The following is a 19,624-nucleotide window of genomic DNA, read 5'->3' as shown; positions in this document are numbered from 1 at the left end:
TGGTTGTAGACCATTATTAGATTTAGCCTATAGGCTAAAATGAGCTGGATGAAACAACAAAATTTAAAGAAAGAAATAACTATATCGAAACCAGATTTTTCACTCTTTTAATGCATGCTATGTAAGGTGTAAATAATTTACAATAGCAATACTTTTCAAGAAACTGATAGTTTTTTCCAGTTGTTTTAGGAGGTCCAACAGTAGTGAACATAGGAGGAATGAATTCGCACTGGGCAAATATTCTCTTATCGTGGCAATGGAATGAAAATGGTGGTAATGAAGGATATGGAGAAATAGAACAATAACAGCATAATCTGTTGTATTTACTTTAGAGATGATCCCAAAGTACCTCATATTGTAATATTTATAAGCAACATAAATTATTTTCACCAAGGAATGTCAGTTTATTCTATTGTTTTAGGGGTGGGCTCCGTGTCATTACTGATCCTCTTTCCTTCCAACTTTCCTAATGTAGTAGCTTAGTTAGGGAATATACTGCTTGCATGAAATGTCTGAAGTTGTGCAAAACATGTCTGATTCACAAACTTCAGAAATACAATAAAAATGAACTTTGGTGCTGTTAACATTACCAACCTGAAACAAATCTGATACAGGTAATCTTTGTAAAGGGATTAGTGAGCTTTACTTTGTCGGTAGTACACTACTGGCCATTGAAATTGCTGCACCAAGAAGAAATGCAGATGATAAACGGGTATTCATTGTACAAATATATTATACTAGAACTGAAATGTGATTACATTTTCACGCAATTTGGGTGCATAGATATGAGAAATCAGTATCGAGAACAACCACCTCTGGCCGTAATAACGGCCTTGATACGCCTGGGCATTCAGTCAACTGATCTTGGATGGTGTGTACAGGTGCAGCTGCCCATGCAGCTTCAACACGATACCACACTTCTCATCAAGACTAGTGACTGGCGTATTGTGATGAGCCAGTTGCTCGGACACCATTGACCAGACGTTTTCAATTGGTGAGAGATCAGGAGAATGTGCTGGTCAGGGCAGCTGTCAAACATTTTCTGTATCCAGGAAGTCCCGTACAGGACTTGCAACATGCAGTCGTACATTATCCTGCTGAAATACAGGGTTTCGCAGGGATCGAATGAAGGGTAGAGCCACGGGTTGTAACACATCTGAAATGTAACGTCCACTGTTCAAAGTGCCGTCAATGCGAACAAGAAGTGACAGAGACGTGTAACCAATGACACCCCATACCATCACGCTGGGTGATACGCCAGTATGGTGATGACGAATACACGCATCCAATGTGCGTTCACCACGATGTCGCCAAATATGGATGTGACCATCATGATGCTGTAAACTGAACCTGGATTCATCCGAAAAATTGACGTTTTGCCATTCGTGCACCCAGGTTTGTCGTTGAGTACACCATCGCGGTCGCTCCTCTCTGTGATGCAGTATAAGGGTAACCACAGCCATGGTCTCCAAGCTGATAGTCCATGCTGCTGCAAACGTCGTTGAACTGTTCATGCAGATGGTTGTTGTCTTGCTGTAGACATCCCCATCTGTTGACTCAAGACGTGGCTGCATGATCCGTTACAGCCATGTGGATAAGATGCCTGTCATCTCGACTGCTAGTGATATGAGGTCGTTGGGATCCAGCACGGCGTTCTGTATTGCCCTCCTGAGCCCATCGATTCCATATTCTGCTAACAGTCATTGGATCTCGACCAACGCGAGCAGCAATGTCGCAATACGATAAACTGCAATTGCGATAGGCTACAGTCCGACCTTTATCAAAGTCGGAAATGTGACGGTACGCATTTCTCGTCCTTACACGAGGCATCACAACAACGTTTCACGAGGCAATGCCGGTCAGCTGCTGTTTGCGTATGAGAAATCGGTTGGAAACTTTCCTCATATCAGCATGTTGTAGCTGTCGCCACCGGCGCCAACCTTGTGTGAATGCTATGAAAAGCTAATTATTTGCATATCACAGCATCTTCTTCCTGTTGGTTAAATTTCGCGTCTGTAGCACGCCATCTTCATGGTGTAGAAATTTTAATGGCCAGTAGTGTATTTTTTGACTGTTCCTCATGTATATTACCATACTGTTTCTCCATGGGTAATTGCAGAGAATGTTTTATGGAGACATAGATTCATAAAATTAAATTTATTTTTTGTTGGCTTGCACATCCACCCTAATATAGTGTATTTTTGTAACATGTGAGTATTTTTCTTTGATGAAATCACAGGTCTTGAATTTTATATATCAGACATGTTTCACATCATCAGACATGACACAAACGTAAAATTACACCCTCTGTTTTTTAGATTAATTAAAATAGAATGTAGGGAGCAAGAATCTATGTCCATTGGTATCTTCACCCTTCCTCCGGAATAAGAAAAGTAATTTTTCTGAGTCCGTTGATACTGTGCCATTGTTTACATTAATAATTGCCTTTTACTACTTAGCGACTTTGCAGTGCAAGAGTGTGAACCAGCTTTTCCTGTGTACACGCATGCCTTCAGTAAAGGCAGCTATTTTTGCAGAATATTTGATTTGTGTGTTATTAGTTGAAATTTACTGATTGCTCAGGGCTTTCATGCCCTCCGTTTTCCTTTTTTTGTCAGAAATTTATCAAATTTTTCTTATGGAGAGCATTCATCACAGTGCTGTAGCTTTGATGCATGGGGTTGAGACTTCATGCCATAGCATTTTTGAGACCTTTATAGTTTTCCTAATGTGATGCACTGTCAGTAAAATTATGTTCTCATGAATGGTGCACACACACACACACACACACACACACACACACACACACACACACACACACACATTGAGAGGGTACCATTAGCAACTGCTAAAATGAAAAATTTGTAGAAAAGTGAACAAAATTCATTGAATCTCATGTTGATTTCACAGCGTTAAGTTAAATACAGCAAAATTAAATTTCTAAAAAAATCACTTATTTCTTTCATATTGTACTTTCCCCATCTGCATACCGCATCATTCGTATTCAGCCCTCTTTTCAAACTAGTCTCCGCCGTGTCGTCGTCTCCCACCCCCCCCTCCCCCCTCCCACTGTCCCACCATTGTATTTTCTAATATAGTGTCATTTTCTGACACTTAAATATGCAAAGAAACTTTTATTTTTATGTTTTCCTGTAATTATCGAGATTTTTATTTCTGAATGCCGGTCTTAATTCTCTTTAAGTGCATAAAGTTTGAAGTTAAGCACCTCATATTTGTGCAAGTAGTTTTTAAGAGTTCATGAGTCAGAAACTGTTGCTACTATTGTGCGAACTATTACTTATTATTTGTTCGTTGGTTTTTAAAAAAGTAATTTATTAAATCCATCCTGAAAACATAATTAGTCTTAAAATTTTTATCTGGTATTTGAATATAACAGTGTATGTAACAATTGAATAAAAAACTGACCAAAAATTTCCAGTATAACAGGAAAAATACTGTAAAAAGAAAAAAATTTCACTTTTTTTTTTCCTTCCGATAATCCTAGCTATAAGGATTATTTTGCGAAGAGAAGGGGGTATTGGGATTACCCTTTTCACTTGACTTACATTTTGTATTCATTGTAGTTCAGAAATAAATTTTTGTTTTTGAACATTTTTTTTACAAAATAAAACTACAAACGTAAGCATACATTTTATCTTGCTGTGTTGGGTGTAGTTATATATATTACAATCCCTAAGTATATAACTACCAACTGTTGCATAGACTGAATGATAATTGGGAAATAATTGTGATTTATTTTCGAAAAGTAGCAAGTAGTGCAAAATGATAAGTCAGCCAATGATGATGATGATTTATGGTCAGCCAAGTTTCATCTAAATTGAATATGGAGAGGATGAGAATTATATGATGTAGAGGGGGAAACCTATTTTTTAAGTGTGATGACATGAGTAGGACTAAAAAGAGTGTTCATTAAAGTTAATACTGGTGTTGTATACTTATCGTGTAAACTGATATGTTGTATCTGTAATTGGAGAAACAACAAATAACGATTGGCGTGAGTTCCAAATTCTGTTTATTGCCAACAGTTACACAATACTAACGCAAATTGGTGCTTGATCAAGAGCAGCGACTGTGCTGCAGAGTCCAAGTCCAGTATGGTAAACAGTCATAGCACAGTGTAGTGTCGTTCCTGGGTGCAATGTCGACATAGCAAGTAGGTAGCCCAACACGAGCCTGCCAGGTGTGGCAGCTATATAGGGCGAGTGGCGGAGGAATATGCCCGCCGTAACCGAGTCTGCTTGTCGTGTCCTGTTATGATTGGCGGTGCGGCCTCCTCTCTCGGGAGGACGTCGGCCGAGTTTGCCATGACAGTGCGGAGGCACTCAGTGTTTGAGGCCTGTGCTGTACAGCTGTGCAGAGCTGCGCATAAGCGGGGAGTGCTGGCCGTTGGCTGTATGACATAAAGACTGTGGCCACGCAGCTGCAGGCGCCACGGTGTGGGCATTGACTATACCACATGATATGTTCCACATTTTGATAAAAGAATGATCTGTGGAACAAAAACTAATTAGCTAACTGTCATTGACAGTGACCTTACGTATAGTACAACTATTGCTATTCGTATATAAACAATCTTCTAACATTCAACCAGCAGAATTAGTTCTTTTTGTGCATGACACTAATACTGTTACCATTCAGAGCTTACATACAGCAACTGAAGAAATGGTAAACAGTGTTCTTAAAAGTACTAGTGATTGTGTTATGTGAATGGTCTCACTGTTTCAAAGAGACACAAGATGTGCAGTCAAAGGAAAAGCTCATTGTTTCCAGAGCTGGCATGTGCAGCTGTGGATTTTTTTTGGCAGACATGAATCTATACAAGCATCCATTGTTTGTTCTGAGGCTTGCTAGTTTGCTCAAAATGGTGACACCATGTTTCATCTCCTGTGACAATATGAGCTAGAAAAGATATTCTTCATCGCAATACCATTCCAGGTGCTGCAGTTATGTTGACATTTTCTTCAAATTCTGCCCTTCCATTAGGCTATGGGGAACCCATTGTGCAGAGATTGTCTGGAATTTCAGGTGCACTGTCATGATGGAATGAGTGGTACTGTGACTAATGCCCAACAAGAGCTGAATGTCTTCCTCCATCTGTCATCCGTAGTTTCTGATGGCAACATCCACTGCAGCAATGACAGAAGGGGTCCAGGCCAACTGCTGTCATTAAATAACACCCGATTTTCTCAGCATCATTTATTTCACACAAACACATGGGCACATAATGCTGTATGGTGTTTGCTACACATGGTAGACATTTGGGCCTGAATTTCACTTCCTGGCCCCCCCTCCTGCAGACAAAAATTGCACTGCATCTCGCTGTTCTAATGATCCTTCCACAAATCTTCATGGGTGTGCAATAACTAAAAAGAATCTTAAACTTATTTAGATTTAAGAAGTAATAATGTAAGTGTGTAATATTGTGAGATGAGATGGGTACAATTCCGAGGCTATTGTAGCAGTACATTATTAGACAGAAAATCATTTTCTTTACATTGATCACATTACTGTGCCAAACATACATAGAATTCAGATTTTACCTACTGCTAATGTTATTTGACAATATTAATATAATATATGCTACATCAGTCAGTTCTAGGGGAAAAAAATTGTCAGTTGCCACCAGAAAATCCATTAACATCCTCATAAAGTTTTATTAGAAGGTAAACTTTTTTATGGCTGCTTGTAACTTGTTGAAAATGTGTGTTTGAGTTATACATTTATGGGGCAAAGTGATATAAAATCTTGGTCATATTTCTAATGTTGTTTATATGAATAGAGTTGTTGCTTGAAAAAAATATATTTATGACAAATTTCAAGGAATAAATATGTTGGGAATCAATGGTTACCATCCCCAGTCCCTTGAACAAGCATCTGCTGTAGGTTCTTGAGTTGACTCTACAGATGTGTTTTACAAGCTTTGGAACTTGAGAAAATATAAATGTGTCTTTGAATTACACCAAAAAGCGATCCTATCATCAAGTTGTTATCCCGAGAATTTAACTCATCAATGTCTTCTTTCAGCTTCTCGTCATATTTTAGACATGTGCTGGTAGCAAATCTTTTTAAAATTTCGAACTGCATATAGTGTCTTTCCAAATTTTGGTGACAGTGAATTGGCTAGAATCTTTTAGGTAGTGTATTGGGACACTGTAGGGTATACTTGGAAAGTAAAGTTATTTCTTCAGGTTATTACTATCATACATTCAACAGTTGCCAGATCCAAATCTTTTACACAAAATTTGTAGACACTTGTTTGGTCCAGGCCTAAGGCAATGCATTATCATTCAGGAAAGGTGAAGTTGAAGCCTCTTCTGGTAGCCAGAGTTAGGTTTTCATAACTTGCTTAAGGATGTGGTCAGTTTACATCCCCTCCGTACTGTCCATGCTTGTGTTCAGTCTGCAAATATCAGATTGTTGATGGGACTTATTGTCGTCCTTTTGAGGTACTCCAATAGCAAGTTGGAATGACTGACTGTTAGAGCTGTCCCCTTCTGTAGCATGGCCGCTATGTTTGCGACTAGTGCTGACTATCAGCAAACTACCAAACTACACTGTGGCGGAATATATGGAAAAAAACTTTCAGGGTTCCTCTTCAAAATGACATATGTATGATATCTGTACAATGTTTGGTCCTTGTGCAATAAATAATTGAAACTGTTGCCAGACTTTATGTACACCCTGTATTTGAGGGAAGCCATTAATTTGCGTAAGTAGTAGTAGTAGATATCGAAGAATTTTGTATGTCTTCCCCCCCCCCCCCCCCCCCCCCCCCCCCCCTTCCCCGAAAGTTGCAGTTTATTTTCTGTACTTGATTGGGTGTGTGTTAACCTCACTTCAGTTGCTTCTTTCCTAAAAAAAAAAAAAACTTTTCTCTTGTCTTCCAGTTTAATATCTCAGCCCATTCATGTGTGTCGCATTGTTTCTCCTTGTGATATGTAATATTAATGCTGATAATGGTGTTAAGGTTCTGTCCCCTTTTGGTAGTTTGCTTAAGTTTTACCCAGAATTCTTCTCAATTACGATCACCTTCTGATGATTTTTTGGTGTTGTGGACTTGCTAATCAAGACCACTGGTATCGTGTACAGCTCATCTCTGATGCAGTTGGTGCAAAGACTGTAAGAGTTGTAAATATATCCAGCAGTTATAAAATTGTAGCTCAACATTCTCTCACAAAACTGTTGCATTTTAAATCGTCTTGAAGTCTTATGGTACACTGTAACTGATCTCGAACTTCAAAGTCATTACATCAATACCTATCTAAATACACTAGTGTCCAAAATTAGAACAACAAACTGCTGTTTCCTCATCCTGTGTCTAATTCACGAATCATACAAACTGTCAACAGGTGTCCGTACCATTGTGTTCTGCACAAAAGATAGCATTCCAGTCAACGGACAACCACGTCAGTGATATGAAATCAGGACACCTATCAAAAGGGTTAGTGTTTTCCAGGTAGTCTCACGTCCACATTCACTGTGTACACAGTCACAGCTGGTGCAGTATGGCACAGAGAAGATGCCTACCAGGCTCTCTGTGGTGGAGGGCCATAGGAAGAATGGAAGCAGGACAGTTGCAATCTGGTGCTGCCCTATTGCTTAATGTGAATCATTCTTTTGCTTCTTGGATGTGGTGACAGTTTATAGAGACTGAAGCTGTATTGAAGATCAGAACAGGGACAACCATGTGCAACATCAGCAGGAGAGGACCATTATTTGGCTGTAAAGGCAGACAGTACTGCCTTAGTGCTGCACAGCAATTGGCATCTGACATGGCAACATACATAGGATGTGTTGGATTGAGGCAAACTGCGTACAGAAGGCTTCGGAAGAGTGGCCTTTATTGTCGGAGATCTGCTGTATGTATACCTCTGACACGTCTTCACAGAAGGGAACATCTAGAGTGGAGTCGCCAACATGTCACCTGATTTTCAAACAGTGGGCCAATGTCCTTTTCACCAATGAGTCCTGGTTTGGTCTGGAGAGTGATTCTTGATGTACTCGCATCTGGAGGGAACATGGAACATGATTTCGGGACCCAAATGTGGGAAGAGATCGGTATCAAAGAGGATCCCTAATGGTGTAGGCAAGGATTATATTGACCACTTGAAAACCTCTTCATGAAACTTTGAACATAGCTGCTAAGGTTCAGTGACCGTGTAAGAATTATATTGGAACAAATAAGCCCTCAGTCACAAAAATTAAGTCAAAATTGGCCTGGTTTCGATGCTACTATGAGCGTCGTCTTCAGAATTAGACTAACTGTTCTAAAACATATTAGGCATATAGTACATTAATAAAATTAAAGTTTGTACTGACTGGAAAAGATGCAGTACTTACAAGTCACATATTTAAAAAAAGATCTGAGCCGGAAAGGCGACGTCATGAACAGTTGTGAGATGGCAAGCCGCTAAGGGTTGCTCATACTGTGAACAAGGGTTGCAATGAGACACTTTTCCAGTCTGTACAAATTTTAATTTTATTAATGTACTATATACCTAATATGTTTTAGAACAGTTAGTCTAATTCTGAAGACGACGCTCATAGTAGCGTTGAAACCAGGTCAGTTTTGACTTAATTTTTGTGATTGATGGCTTATTTGTTCCAATATTCCTCTTCATGAAATTGTGTTGGTGAATTGGCAATTTTTAAGTGCTGCCAGGCATCATAATGAGATCTTGGGACCTCATGTGCAGTTGTTGTGAAATGCTGTGGGCCCAGACTTCATGTTGATGAATGATAATACTCGACCTCATAGAGCATGGGTGGTTGATGTTTTCTTAGAAATGGAAGCTATTGCACGCATGGTGTGGCCTGCTCGCTCTCCTGATTTGAATCCCACAGAGTATGTCTGGGATGGACTAGGGATACGGGATGCAGCACGTCAGCACCACCAACCACCCTGCAAGAGTTGTGAGCAGTTCTGCAGGAAGAATTGGCATTATTGCCTTAATGTGAAATTGATGACATCACTCACAGGATACCCTATCGTTGTCAGGCCTGTATTGCTGCCAGAGGTGGTCACACCCCATACTGGGCACGTTAACCAGTTGTCGGAATGTGTGCAGTCATGTTGGAAAAAATTAAGAACATTTTTGTCTAGCATTACGCATGTTGCAGTTGTTTACATTCTGTAATCGTTAGAGTATTTCTACTGTACCATCATCTGTTTATACTGTTGTGTAGCAAATTAAGTGCAACCTTCCAAAATTTCAGTTGTTACTTTAATTTTGGGCAGAAGTCTAGTGACCAACATTCAACTTAGTAATGAGTGAACAAATTGTTTTTCAATTATCTTTTGTTTTTGCATTTATTGGTGGCTCTTCTTCTCTGAGACCTTCAAAACAACTCCAAGCAGTCACAGCACAACACAACAACACAATTAAACAAGTAGGTCTACTAGGGTGCCGTTGTGCCTTGTGAACATTCTGAATGCGCCTGGTTTCAGGGATTTTATGTACAAATTATGAAACAACCTCAAACAGTGGGATGCTCCCAACTACTTCTAAGCTACTTCAATTTTACATGATCATCTTTCTTCTAACATTGAAGAATAGGTGGAACATGTACCTCCAGACGACTTGGAGGTTCCACTTCAGAGAGAGAGAGAGAGAGAGAGAGAGAGAGAGAGAGAGAGAGAGAGAGAGAGAGAGAGAGGGGGGGGGGAGGATATTACATCCTAAATATTACCAATTCTATTGCTACACTCTAGTCTCCTCTGTGGGTGAGATGGTGCAGTGGTTAGCACACTGGACTTGCATTCGGGAGGACGACAGTTCAATCCCGTGTCCAGCCATCTTGATTTAGGTTTTCCGTAATTTCCCTGAATCACTCCAGGCAAATGCTGGGATGATTCCTTTGAAAGGGCACGGCTGACTTCCTTCCCTATCCTTCCCTAATCCGATGAGACCGATGACCTTCCAGTTTGGTCTCTTCCCCCAAACAACACAACTCTGTGGGTGAGGGTTGTTCTGTTTCCCTGGTAACTTTATTCCATTGTCAGATGTCCATTGTGCCATTTTCTATTTTTTTTATTCATGCCTATGTATAAAACAAATCTTTAATGATATTTTCCAATGTTTCACAGAATTTCCTCCAATGTTTTGTAATCAATATTTTGTTATAATTTGTAGGAGGCTGAAACAATTCACACTATTCTGTTCTTTTATATGCGGCAGCTAAACCTCGGCAGGAGTCCTTGTGCCTGGATGAAGGTGGTGATGGAGCAGCTGAAGCAGCCTCAGGTCCTCAGTGGTTACGACCGGTGTCAGCCAGTGCAACGTTGTGCTTTAGTCAGGACTCAGATGACTCGTCAGGCCCAGCATCGCCCCTACCGTGTAGGCACCGTGCTTATCAGATGGTGCCACTGCACGCTATCCCTCGCTTTCTGCCACCTGTTGGGGTCTTTTGGGACATTGAAAATTGCCAGGTGGGCTATATTTATTGAATGTGTTGTTAACTTACTGTAAGGGTTATGAAGTAGTGTTACTTGTTAAATGCTGTATACGGCCAGCTTCTACTGAACATAACAACTGTTCAAGGTGGAGTTTTGCAGTAGGCCTAGCTAGCCCTGAAGAATAAATTTCACTTCAGTATTGCCATCTTTGAATCCCTGTTTCAGGTCCCAAAAGGTCGCTCAGCAGTGGCAGTGGTGCAGGTCATTAGAGACCGGTTCTTCAAAGGTTACAGAGAGGCGGAGTTCCTAGTTGTTTGTGATGTCAAGAAAGAAAATAATCAAATTGTTAAAGAGCTTAATGATGCCCAGGTAATGTAAATATATCTGCTGAAATTTCTCTGCTTTCAGGAATTGTCATTTGTCAGTATCTCTGAAATAAGGAATAGAGAGAGAGAGAGAGAGAGAGAGAGAGAGAGAGAGAGAGAGAGAGAGAAAGAAAGAAAGAAAGAAAGATATGCTTTAGTTAAAAATGAACTGAAATAAAATGTATGGCGTAGGAAAGTGGGAACATTTGTCCGCACTCAGAATGTTAATCTAGTTTCATTCATGACAGCTGTGACCAAAGTGCTATTAACCAACATAGTACATCTCTAATCTGAGAGTTGTAGCTCACTGCTGTTCCATTTTTCACCCAGTGCATTCACTAGTCAGTAACAACTGATACCCAAAACTGAGTGTAAATGTTAAATGGTCATACAGGTTTTGTGTGTTTATAACTAACCTGTGGTATGACAGCCTTATGTTTGGTGGACAAATCAAAGCCACACTTTACTACAACCAACCAAAGCCATATAAAACAGCGGGAAATCCACGATGGAATGTAACAATATTGTTGTTGTTGTTGTGGTCTTCAGTCCTGAGACTGGTTTGATGCAGCTCTCCATGCTACTCTATCCTGTGCAAGCTTTTTCATCTCCCAGTACCTACTGCAACCTACATCCTTCTGAATCTGTAACAATATTATGAAAAGGATATTTGCTACTCACCATATGGCAGAGATTCTGAGTTGCAGATAAAACATAACAAAAAGACTGTCAGAAAGTGAGCTTTCGCCCAACAAGGCCTTCGTCGAAAACACACACACACACACACACACACACACACACACACACACACACACAAAAAGCACGACCACAGTCTGTGGCTGCTGAGGCCAGACTGTTTGGCATAATTGATGACAAAATTAGACACCAGTAATGAAGTTGGGTACTGAGATCTGGCCATGCAGTTGTGAAATTATTTGTCGCTATTGAAGGACTTTAAAGAATTGGGTTTTATCCTCGGCGAATTGCAGTGGCATCACCTTGGATAATACAGAATTGGATTAACTATTCGAAATAAATTATTGAAAAGGGTACTTGTCGGTGATTGGGGATGTTTGCACTGGGGAATATGTTTTGCTGGTTTAAAACATTAACATGAGGATCTTAGAGAGTGTACTTTTTGAGGAGCGTATGTCACTGTTCAACAATGATTTTCTTACTGTAACTAGTGATAATAAGATGGATAGAAATAATCTTCAGTGACCTTTCCCTACATTTAGAATTGGTCCACACCCAGTGACAGACTTACAAGAACATGCTGTGCTTGCATGTGAAATTCTTGCATTTGCCTCATTCTGCGCGTGAATGTCAGGGTATCGGTCAGTATAATTCTGGTACCCTCATTGTGATCTGTTTCTTCATACTATGGAGTGGTCAGTTACCCAGTGTGAGGATACTGTACATATTGTGTATCGAAGTCAGCCAAATTATCTGCCAACCTACATCTGTAGATGTTGTAGCTTAGTTTTGTAAATGGTTCAAATTAGAGCTACTTGGTTGGTGTGAAAAGGTGTCTAGGTTTAAATCCATAGAGATCATATGAACTGATGCAAAGAAACTTCTGACTGACCTTGTAATATCCCATACCTGCTGGAATTGTACATGCCTTACCTGGGCAAGATTAACACTAAATAGTTTTGCTATCATATGGATTTAATGCTGGATTAGTTGTGCAAGGTAGCTTTTACTGGTAGGAGTTTGAGATGGATATTGGCCTCCAGTCCAAACCACCCATTTTACAGACTAATCGTAAATGAACTGTGTATATTCTAATCATTTACGCTCTCAGTATTTACGTTGTATTAAGAACGTGTGTAGAGGAAGAAAAAATTAATCATCTGTAGGTGATCTATCCAATAATATAGGGAGACATTCACTTCTGTGTGGGATTAAACTGACATTAAATCGTGGTTCTCTTGAATGTGGTCATTACCAGTATGCGTTTTGTGTTCATCCATTATCAACATGGCAAATGAAGGAGACTAGACCATAACATGTATCCTGTAGAGATGTCTTTTGATCCAACAGCAGTAAAAGTAAAGCTAGGCAAAAAAGCTTAATAATTTTAGGCCTATATAGATCACCAAATAGTGATGTAGATGAATTCTTCTACCATTTAGAACAACTTCTGGATAAGCTATCAACAAACAAGAAACAGTTTATAACAATAGGAGATGTAAACATAGACTCTTTAGATATAACATAAATTGTCTTAGGTATTTAGACTTGTTACATTGCTACAACCATATCCGCATCAATTTGTTACCAACTAGAATAACATTTGACTCAGTCTTGCATTGGCCATGTTGTAACAAATGTACATAGGGAAGAATTAGCGAAAAGAAGTATTGAAAACTCTCTCCCAGACCATCGAGTTTAAGGCAGACCACAAAATAGTTCCAGAAAATGCCAGAATAGTTCCACAAAATGACTTACTCACTTATGCAAGAAACACTGACTATAATAAACTTAGGGAGGACGTTGCACACAGAGACTGGCAGAAGATACACAAATCAGATGATATTAAGTGGAAGTGGGGACATTTCTGAGAAATAACCATATAGCTTTAATCGGGCATGTCAAATAATAAAAAAACTAAAAAAAAAATCAGTGTAAACAAAGAATCACAAAATTCTTTAGAAATCCACAAATTAAAGGAAAATATGGACACCTGTATGTGCTGTTCAGAGATAAGAAAATTCAGTACTTCCCAACAAAGTACAGAAACACCAGAAAAACATGCAGGGAGTCCCTGAACACTCTAAAAGTGCGTTATTGTGCTGAACAAGTAAGTGAATCCAGTAATGTAGAAAAACAGCTTGGAATGCAGTAAACTAAGAATGTGAAGAAAAAAAAGGGAGTCAAAGATGCAGTAATATAGCACTAGAGGAAAATGGGATGTTGGTGAGTGAGCCAAAGACAGTATGTGAAGATATTTTAGTAAGGCAAGTAAACAAGAAATTGAACCAACACTACAAGGAGTGTAACAGAATACGAGGTAATGAAAATAGTCGTAAAACTGAAAATAAAAACATCTAGTGGCTGGGATGATATATCTTCTAAATTACTTAAGGAATGCAAAAATGGATTAATAAAACAAGTAACACACTTAATAAACAGTTTAATTGGGCAGGGGACCGTTCCGGAACATTTAAAAATTACTCATGTATGCCCAGTGTGTAAAAAGAGAGCAGCCACTGATATAAATAACTGCAGGCCAATGTCATTGACTTCAACACTCAGTAGGTTGCTTGAAAGAGTAATTCTAGACCAACTGGAATCTTTCTTCATTAAACAACATGCAGCATGGGTTTTGAAAAGGGAGATCCATAATAACAGCAATAGCAGCTTTCATCCATGAACTGATAGTCCAACTGGATAAAAGAAATAGTCATTGGGAATTTCCTGCTTTGATTCTGTGAATTGTGCAGTACTGTTATCCAAATTAGAAACTTCCAGTGTAAGAAGAGTAGCACTTCTTAAGTCTGTACCTCTGAGATAGAAGACAGTGTACTAAACTGTGTTGTAAGAATACAAGCAAAATCCCAACAGTAAAACCAGCATACAAAACTCTCGACTGTGGGTTCCCTAGGGAAGTATTTTGGGGCCATTTTAGTGTATTGTCTATATTAATGACATAACACAGCTGCGAAACATAAAGCTAGTGAACTACATTGATGATAGTCATTTAGTAGCTGGGCCTTGCTGATCAGCTAGCATTACAAAGCAATAAAGAGAACTCTGAACTAATCACAGAATATCTAACAATTAATGATCTTACGTTGAATAAGGATAAGACTGTTGTAATGAAGTTCTTTTTGAATTATAATCAATGCCATACTGATGAATCACTCTCTCCAGTTGAAACTTCTGATAAACAAAAGTTTTTAGGCATTGTGATTGACAAACATCTTACATGGAAAGAGCATATCAGCTACATCTGTTAAGATTAGCAGCAATTTTTACTTACTGAAACGTCTCTTAAATATAAATCCTCCTGCCCTTAAACAAGTGTGTTACGGATTAATTCTCTTGCATTTGCAGTATGGGATTGAAATGTGGGGAATGGCCCCTACAGTTGACAGGGATAGGATATCCAGGCTCCAAAAGAGAGCCGTTAGGATAGTTGCCAATATAAGTAAATGCCAGTCCTGAGAGACTACTTCAAAAAATATAATTTATTTACTATTTATTCATTATATGTCCTTATGACTATTTTGTTTGTAAAAGAGAAAGATGAACTGAACATAATGAATAGGGACATTCATAATTACAATACACGAACCAGATATGATTATCATAGGGTATTGACTAATAAGAGCTACAGATCACAGCTTGCCAAATAATACATCCAAGGAAATATTTTTAAATGAAAACTTAAACAGCTGTGAATTGAAAAATGTTGATACTCAGATTTCTGAGCTCCGTTACTGAAAATTCTAGTTTTGTATACCTCAGTATATTAATGGTGGTAAAGCTTTACAGAATAGTATACAGGGTGTTACAAAAAGGTATGGCCAAACTTTCAGGAAACATTCCTCACACACAAATAAAGAAAAGATGTTATGTGGACATGTGTCCGGAAACGCTTAATTTCCATGTTAGAGCTCATTTTAGTTTCGTCAGTATGTACTCCAACGTGATCAAATTGTAAATTTTCACAATCAACAGGTGTGGGCTGACGGGAATCCGCACGCAATTGTGCAATCATGTCATCAACACAGATTTTCTTTGAATGTTTGGGCAGGCATTGTTGGTGATGTCTTGATTGGGCCCCATGTTCTTCCACCTACGCTCAATGGAGCACGTTATCATGATTTCATTCGGGATACTCTACCTGTGCTGCTAGAACATGTGCCTTTACAAGTACGACACAACATGTGGTTCATGCACGATGGAGCTCCTGCACATTTCAGTCAAAGTGTTCGTACGCTTCTCAACAACAGATTCGATGACCAATGGATTGGTAGAGGCAGACCAATTCCATGGCCTCACGCTCTCCTGACCTCAACCTTCTTGGCTTTCATTTATGGGGGCATTTGAAAGCTCTTGTCTACGCAACGCCGGTACCAAATGTAGAGACGCTTCGTGCTCGTATTGTGGACGGCTGTGATACAATACGCCATTCTCCAGGGCTGCATCAGCGCATCAGGGATTCCATGCAACGGAGGGTGGATGCATGTATCCTCGCTAACGGAGGACATTTTGAACATTTCCTGTAACAAAGTGTTTGAAGTCACGCTGGTACGTTCTGTTGCTGTGTGTTTCCATTCCATGATTAATGTGATTTGAAGAGAAGTAATAAAATGAGCTCTAACATGGAAAGTAAGCGTTTCCGGACACATGTCCACATAACATATTTTCTTTCTTTGTGTGTGAGGAATGTTTCCTGAAAGTTTGGCCGTACCTTTTTGTAACACCCTGTATAATGTGTATTGGTATATAATATCTTTGTAAATGTACAAAAACTGATGGTATCAAAGACTTTAAAGTTGTTACGGATTATTATTATTATTATTGTTATGGGTTATGTACATTTACATTGAGGCTGTACTGTGTGGAAAGCACGTTATGCCTCTGCCCTAAAGCATCACTAGTGCCCATCCTCGAGTGTGTTCTATGCAGATATCATCAGATCATTACTATGCAAAAATAAATTGGTTGAAACATAAATATTATTTTGAGTACAAACAGGATTTCTTTGTTTGCTTTTGGAGGTTTAATTGTTGCGTTGCCTAGTTTTCACAAAAGTTATGACTTGGAAAATGTTGCAAATTCGTGGGAGATATTTTGGTGGTAAATGGTTTCTTTGTGTGTAATGTTCTTTAAGATGTGGAAGAAAATACTCATTATCGAGAGTGAGAAATAGAATTTTCTATCAGAGTAAGAGAATACTGTGATACAGGAAAATGCAGAACTGACCATGCTATTGTGGTGAGTGAGGGGTAGTCCTGGAATAGTTGGGTATTCTTCTGAAAAGAGAAGTAGCTACCAGAGCTCATAAAATTTGCAGTAGGGTTGTTGGGGTAGATAATAAGACAGAGCAATACGTTGGGGGAGAGTATGGGTTTGTTTTGACAAGGAACTTTTCTAAACAATTGGTAAGAGCAGCATGATCCTAGGTGAAGCTTGGCTGACTGAATTTCAAGGTGCCATTGGAAGATAGTTTTGGCAAGAGAAAAGAAAATATGACTAATTTGCAGATATGAGAACTGGGAATAAGAAATGGAAGAAAGGCAAGAGAGAATAATGATGAATTATTTAGAAAAATTGCTAGTAGTAATGATATTGATTTCCTGGTAACTGATTGCTGTGCTAGAAATACAGGAGTGCAGGAAATATGGTCATGGGTGCAGACATAAATCTGACTGTTTACTGTATAAAAACAAAACATAGTAAGAGAACATTCCTATTGGTTTATTACTGCCTTTGTGGTGACTGCTGAAGCATCCTGTCATTGTTCTATTTACCCAGATTGTCCTGTTATTACATTATTATTTATTTTATGGCATGTATTTGACAACTCGAGCCTGTTACACAAAGGAGTTGTTATTCAATAATACAATTAAGTTAAATAATAATTCATTAATACAGTTAAAGAATGCAGTGCTTATAAGAGGATTATTATAATTTTTAATTATATAAATGGTTTTTTACTCTCCTGTCTGTCTAATATTTGATTCTTCTAGATAATTTCATTTTCTTCATTTCCTGTAGTCTTTGTATTGGTCTTTGTAGTGTGATTTGTGCATCTTGCAGTATTTTGGTTTTGACTGTTTTGTTTTTTAGGTGATATACAGTAATTTGGAATTATCTTATTGTTCCTTAATTTCTGTAATCCATTTACTGTTGCTTTACTATTCACAATTTTTTTATATAATTTTTGTGCTAGTTATGTTCTCTGCTTTCCCATTATATTTCCAAAGAATGAGGTGTTTTTCTTCCTGATCATGCTCTTTATTGGTTCTATTTTCATGTATACTGTTTCATTTGAAGCTATTCTCCAATGCTAATTTACTTAATATTGTTTATTTTTACATGTCCTAATTATTATTCTTTCTTGATTATTGTCAGTTTCTGCTCTAGTTGTTGTTTTGAAGAAGTTTCAGTTGCATATGTTATTTCTGGTTGTGTAACTGTTTCACAATGTTTTAATTTTGCAGCTACCAATGCATTTTTAAAATTGTGTTTTTTAGGTAACATAACTTACTTTGTTCAGTTTTTCATTCTAATTTCCATGTTGGGTTCTCATTTAGGTTGTATTTCATGATTTCATCTAAATATATGAATTTTTCAATAGTTTTGATTTCCTGTTGTTTTACTGTAAACTATCCCGAGAAAATCTACTAAGAAAGTTTCAAGAACCAGTTTTAAATGATGACTCAAGGAATATACTGTCCCCTACTTATTGCTCCCATAGAGATTGTGAGAACAAGATTTTTCAAACGGTATTCTAAGATCGATTTTCTTTGCTGTTTCTTTTAGTGATTAACTTCTCGTCTGGTTTATTTAACATTGTTGGCTGGGAGGGCAAGAGCAGCAGCAAATCCCAGCAGTTCAAAGTTATTCTTTGCACTTCCAGTTCACATGTTCATTGGGTTACCCTTGTACCATTCTTTCATTATATATTTCAGTGTGCAGTTGAATAATAATAGTGATAGATGCTTTGTCTTAAGCCTGTTTTTATGAGGAAGTGCCCAAGAATTTCTCCTCTAAACTTGATATTTGATTTGTTGTTGGTTAGAATAAACTCTATTAGTTTAATTAGTAGTTTAGGTGAAGTCCTACAGTCCTTAGAATTTTTAGTACTGAAGGTCTATGGAGACAATTATATGCCTTCTTAAAGTCTGTAAATGTTACTGCCAAAGGTGTGTTCCATTTTGTGTAGTATGTATTAATTAATTTTAAACTAATGGTCTGCTTTACACTGCTTCTCCATGGTCTGAAACTTCCCTGGAATTCCCCAAATTCCTGTTGTAGTCGTTCCTTCATTCTTCTCTGTAGAATCTTGGATTAAATATTGCATGTGCAGTCTAGGAGAGAGATTCCTCTGTAATTGTGTGGATTTCTCTTATCCCCCCTTTTAGTGTTTAGTGTTGTGGATGGATGGTGGCTGTGGTCTAATATTCAGGTAACGGTTCAGTCATACAAATTTTTTTTAACACCATGGGTAACATGGTTTTGACTGTCACTTTGAATATTTCCAAATTTCAAGAGAAACATGATCTTCTCCACATTTTTTAATTTTGATGTTGTTAGTGTGCTTTTTTACTACTTGCAAAGTTGGTGGGATTGATTTGTAAGGTTTGGCTTTATTGGGATTTTTACTTTGATCTGCAAGAATTGTTTGTTCTTTGCACTTCAAAAGTTCATTAAATGCCTTTGCCACGATTTCAGCATTTTGTTTTTTACTGTGTACCATTTTTCATCTTCATCTTTCAGTATTAGCATGAGGGCTCTTACTTTCGTAGTTGTTTTCCAAGTTTTTGTAATAGTTCCTGGAATTGGTTTTGTTGTATTTATTTTCTATACAGTTTATTTTATCTTTATGAAATCCTCTCTTGATTCTCTTAACATTTTGTGTGAATTTTTTCATTTCTTTTTTTAGGTTGATGCCCTTTTCTTCTGTTTTGCGTGTCTGAAAATTTTAACCCTGGTTGGCATCCTTCTCCAAGGAATTCTGGCGGGCACTGTGACTTTTTTGTTCGTTGTTTCAAGGGAGCTAGATTCTTGGCTTGTTTTTGAGACTTGATACCAGTTATTCTAGATCACGTGTTAACCTAATGGTTGGTTTTAATTAGCTAATAGAAGCTGAAACTCCTAT

General features: G+C 38.2%; 1 protein-coding gene across 1 annotated transcript in view; it reads left to right on the top strand.

Annotated features, from left to right (window-relative positions):
• LOC126458329 (meiosis regulator and mRNA stability factor 1) overlaps positions 1–19,624 on the top strand; it is a 212,592-nt gene that overhangs the window by 11,803 nt on the left and 181,165 nt on the right. Inside the window, exons 3-4 of the mRNA XM_050095288.1 lie at positions 10,200–10,450; positions 10,643–10,786. Coding sequence (XP_049951245.1) covers positions 10,200–10,450; positions 10,643–10,786 — 395 coding nt within the window. The remainder of the gene's footprint in view (positions 1–10,199; positions 10,451–10,642; positions 10,787–19,624) is intronic.

This window comes from Schistocerca serialis, chromosome 2, assembly GCF_023864345.2.
Source record: "Schistocerca serialis cubense isolate TAMUIC-IGC-003099 chromosome 2, iqSchSeri2.2, whole genome shotgun sequence".
In the NCBI taxonomy this organism is placed as follows: Eukaryota; Metazoa; Arthropoda; class Insecta; order Orthoptera; family Acrididae; genus Schistocerca; species Schistocerca serialis.
This window is presented reverse-complemented; position numbering and strand designations above follow the sequence as displayed.